The sequence below is a fragment of the Oreochromis niloticus genome, linkage group LG18 (genome assembly GCF_001858045.2).
Source record: "Oreochromis niloticus isolate F11D_XX linkage group LG18, O_niloticus_UMD_NMBU, whole genome shotgun sequence".
Taxonomy (NCBI): domain Eukaryota; kingdom Metazoa; phylum Chordata; class Actinopteri; order Cichliformes; family Cichlidae; genus Oreochromis; species Oreochromis niloticus.
Window position 1 is genome coordinate 32,208,852 of NC_031982.2, and position 3,346 is coordinate 32,212,197.

The window sequence follows — 3,346 nt, forward strand, 5'->3', positions numbered from 1 at the left end:
TCATTATCCTCCAGCATTGACGAAAACTGAAGGACTGTTTGTTAACTTCAGTGAGAACTCTGACATTTCTAAACTGAAGTTTATTTATATAGAAGAAAGTGTTACCAAGCTTAAAAGTTGATGTGAGCAGTAAATAAAAAGGGTTAAACACACAGTATCACTCTCAAACTGCTCCTCTTCCTGGAGTGAAGCACAGCCTGATAACCCTCCCTCTTCTTCCTGCTCTTAAACACAGCACCTCCTCTCTGTCCACCTGTTTCCTCGTTCCCTCCCCTTCAGATCTGCACTTTGAAGATGGGTGTAACCAACATGTGGTGACGTGTAAGAGCTGACAGGCTCCATTCACTGCAGAAACACATGTTGTTGAGATCAGAGCTCAGACTAGTTTCTGTTATAAGGAAGAGAAACTCACACAGTCACTGACACTGAGAGGAGAAATGGCACAGAAAGGAGTTCAGCTGGACCGAGAAACCTTCTCTTGTTCCATCTGTTTGGATCTACTGAAGGATCCGGTGACTACAACCTGTGGACACAGCTACTGCAGGAACTGTATTAAAAGTTTCTGGGATGAAGAGGACAGGAAGGGAATCCACAGCTGCCCTCAGTGCAGGAAGACTTTCACACCGAGGCCTGTCCTGGAGAAAAACATCATGTTAGCAGCTTTAGTGGAGCAGCTGAAGAAGACTGGACTCCAAGCTGCTCCAGCTGATCACTGCTATGCTGGACCTGAAGATGTGGCCTGTGATGTCTGCACTGGGAGGAAGCTGAAAGCCATCAAGTCCTGTTTATCTTGTCCAGCCTCTTACTGTGAGAAACACCTCCAACCTCACTATGATGCAGCTCCATTAAAGAAACACAAGCTGGTGGCCCCCTCCAAGAAGCTCCAGGAGAACATCTGCTCTCGTCATGATGAGGTGATGAAGATTTTCTGTCGTACTGATCAGCAGAGTATCTGTTATCTCTGCACAATGGATGAACATAAAGGCCATGAAACAGTCCCAGCTGCAGCAGAAAGGACTGAGAAGCAGAAGGAGCTCGAGGTGAGACGACTAAACATCCAGCAGAGAATCCAGGAGCGAGAGAAAGATGTGAAGCTGCTTCAACAGGAGGTGGAGGCCATCAATGGCTCTCCTGATAAAGCAGTGGAGGACAGTGAGAAGATGTTCACTGAGCTGATCCGTCTGATCCAGAAAAGAAGCTCTGATGTGAAGCAGCAGGTCAGATCCCAGCAGGAAACTGAAGTGAGTCGAGTCAAAGAGCTTCAGGAGAAGCTGGAGCAGGAGATCGCTGAGCTGAAGAGGAAAGACGGCGAGCTGGAGCAGCTCTCACACACAGAGGATCACAACCAGTTTCTACACAGCTACCCCTCACTGTCAGCACTCAGTGAGTCTACACACTCATCCAGCATCAATATTCGTCCTCTGAGGTACTTTGAGGATGTGACAGCAGCTGTGTCAGAGACCAGAGATAAACTACAGGACATTCTGAGAGAGGAATGGACAAACATCTCACTGACAGTCACTGAAGAGGATGTTTTACTGTCAGCACCAGAGCCAAAGACCAGAGCTGGATTCTTAAAATATTCACGTGAAATCACACTGGATCCAAACACAGCACACAGACGTCTGTTATTATCTGAGGGGAACAGAAAAGCAATATTTATGGAACAACAACAGTCTTATTCTGATCATCCAGACAGATTCACTGGATTGTTTCAGGTCCTGAGTAGAGAGAGTCTGACTGGACGTTGTTACTGGGAGGTGGAGTGGAGAGGGGGAGGAGTTGGTGTAGGAGTCACATACAAGAATATCAGGAGAGCAGGGAATGTAAATGAATGTTTATTTGGAAACAATGACAAATCTTGGGCATTATATTGTGACACAAACAGTTATATATTTCAACACAACAAAGTCCAAACTGTCCTCTCAGGTCCTCGGTCCTCCAGAGTAGGAGTGTACCTGGATCACAGAGCAGGTATTCTGTCTTTCTACAGCGTCTCTGAAACCATGACTCTCCTCCACAGAGTCCAGACCACATTCACTCAGCCGCTCTATGCTGGACTTTATATTGGACTTGGAGCCACTGCAGAGTTGATTAAAGTCAAATAGAGAAGACAGGTTCATGTTGATCCCTGACCATTATATGTACTTGTGTAGTTTCTAAATGAGGCTTTACATTTTAGAAGCTGAGAAGTTCAGTGGTCCATTGATGTGTGAAAATAATATTGCACTGATTCAAACTGTACTTACATTTATATACCTTACATCAATATAAATCTGAATTTGTTCTTATGGCTGATAATCATGTGAGTTTAAATGATACTACTCTTCATATTCAGCATGTTTGAAATCTGTCATCAGTCTGGTTAGTGGTTTTATTCTGTAGTTGCTGTAGTGGGTTTGTCAAATGCAACAATATATTGGAGCTGCAGTGATTCATCAGTTAGTCAATGATTAGAGAATTGATTGTTTTATCATTATTTTAGTCACATTTAAAGCTGGTTCCAGTTTCTGAAATGTGAAGATTGTTGATTTTCTTGATCATATATGATTGTAAACGCTACGTCCAGATGAACAGATTCAACTTTTGGAGAATGACTTTCCTGGATGATTGAGAATGCATCAAGATGATTGTAAACTTAATGTCTTTGAGGTTTGAACTTTTAAAATGTAACAAAAATTAAATACTTAATGTTTGACATTTAATGTCATTTTTTAGATGTAAGTTTGATCACACTCGATCATTTATACATTTAAATACAGACACTAAATGATACAGGCCTGTATATTGTGGAGAATCGACATGTTTCATTGCCCTGAGCTGTGTCTGGCAGGCAGAGCGTCTCCACAAATCTGATGCTTCTGATTTGGAGTAAATGAGCTGAGGGAGACAGAAATCAGCAGAGTTATACACAAGTGGTGATGTTGAATAATTGCCAAATAAATGTCTTTTTTAATAATGGACAAAACTGGATGAAATCATTCCTCCAAAGCTTTTTTAGAAACTTGGCTTCAAAGAGGAAAAATGTTTTTTTTTGTTTGTTTTATTGTTTGTTTCATGTTTACACATCTGTTTTATTCAAACTGCTTTAACCAAAGGTTTTCTTCTTCTCTCATACATAAAATACAGTTCTTAATCTTAGTAACATAAAAACTATTTCGTTGTCTTGTTTTAAATGTGTTCTCTAAATGTGCCTTATCCAGTCTGCATCCTGGACCCTGAGCAGATACAAGAATGAACACCAGGCTGAAACAGTCACAGCAGCAACTCAGCAACTCAGAGTCAGCATACAGTCAAAGACAAATCAAGGAGGCCATTCATAAATCATAATCACGACCAGTCTGAA

The 3,346-nt window shown here is 41.8% G+C and overlaps 1 protein-coding gene across 1 annotated transcript; it reads left to right on the forward strand.

Annotated features, from left to right (window-relative positions):
- The first annotated feature begins 250 nt into the window (after positions 1-250).
- Positions 251-2,316, forward strand: LOC109195560 (tripartite motif-containing protein 16-like). The gene has a single exon (XM_019347780.2). It carries the CDS (start codon positions 438-440, stop codon positions 2,106-2,108), a length of 1,671 nt encoding a protein of 556 aa, XP_019203325.1. The 5' UTR covers positions 251-437; the 3' UTR covers positions 2,109-2,316.
- Positions 2,317-3,346: the final 1,030 nt, after the last annotated feature.

What these genes read in the sequence shown, in the direction of transcription:
- LOC109195560 (XM_019347780.2), top strand. Translation starts at nt 438, where the DNA reads ATGGCACAGAAAGGAGTTCAGCTGGACCGAGAAACCTTCTCTTGTTCC.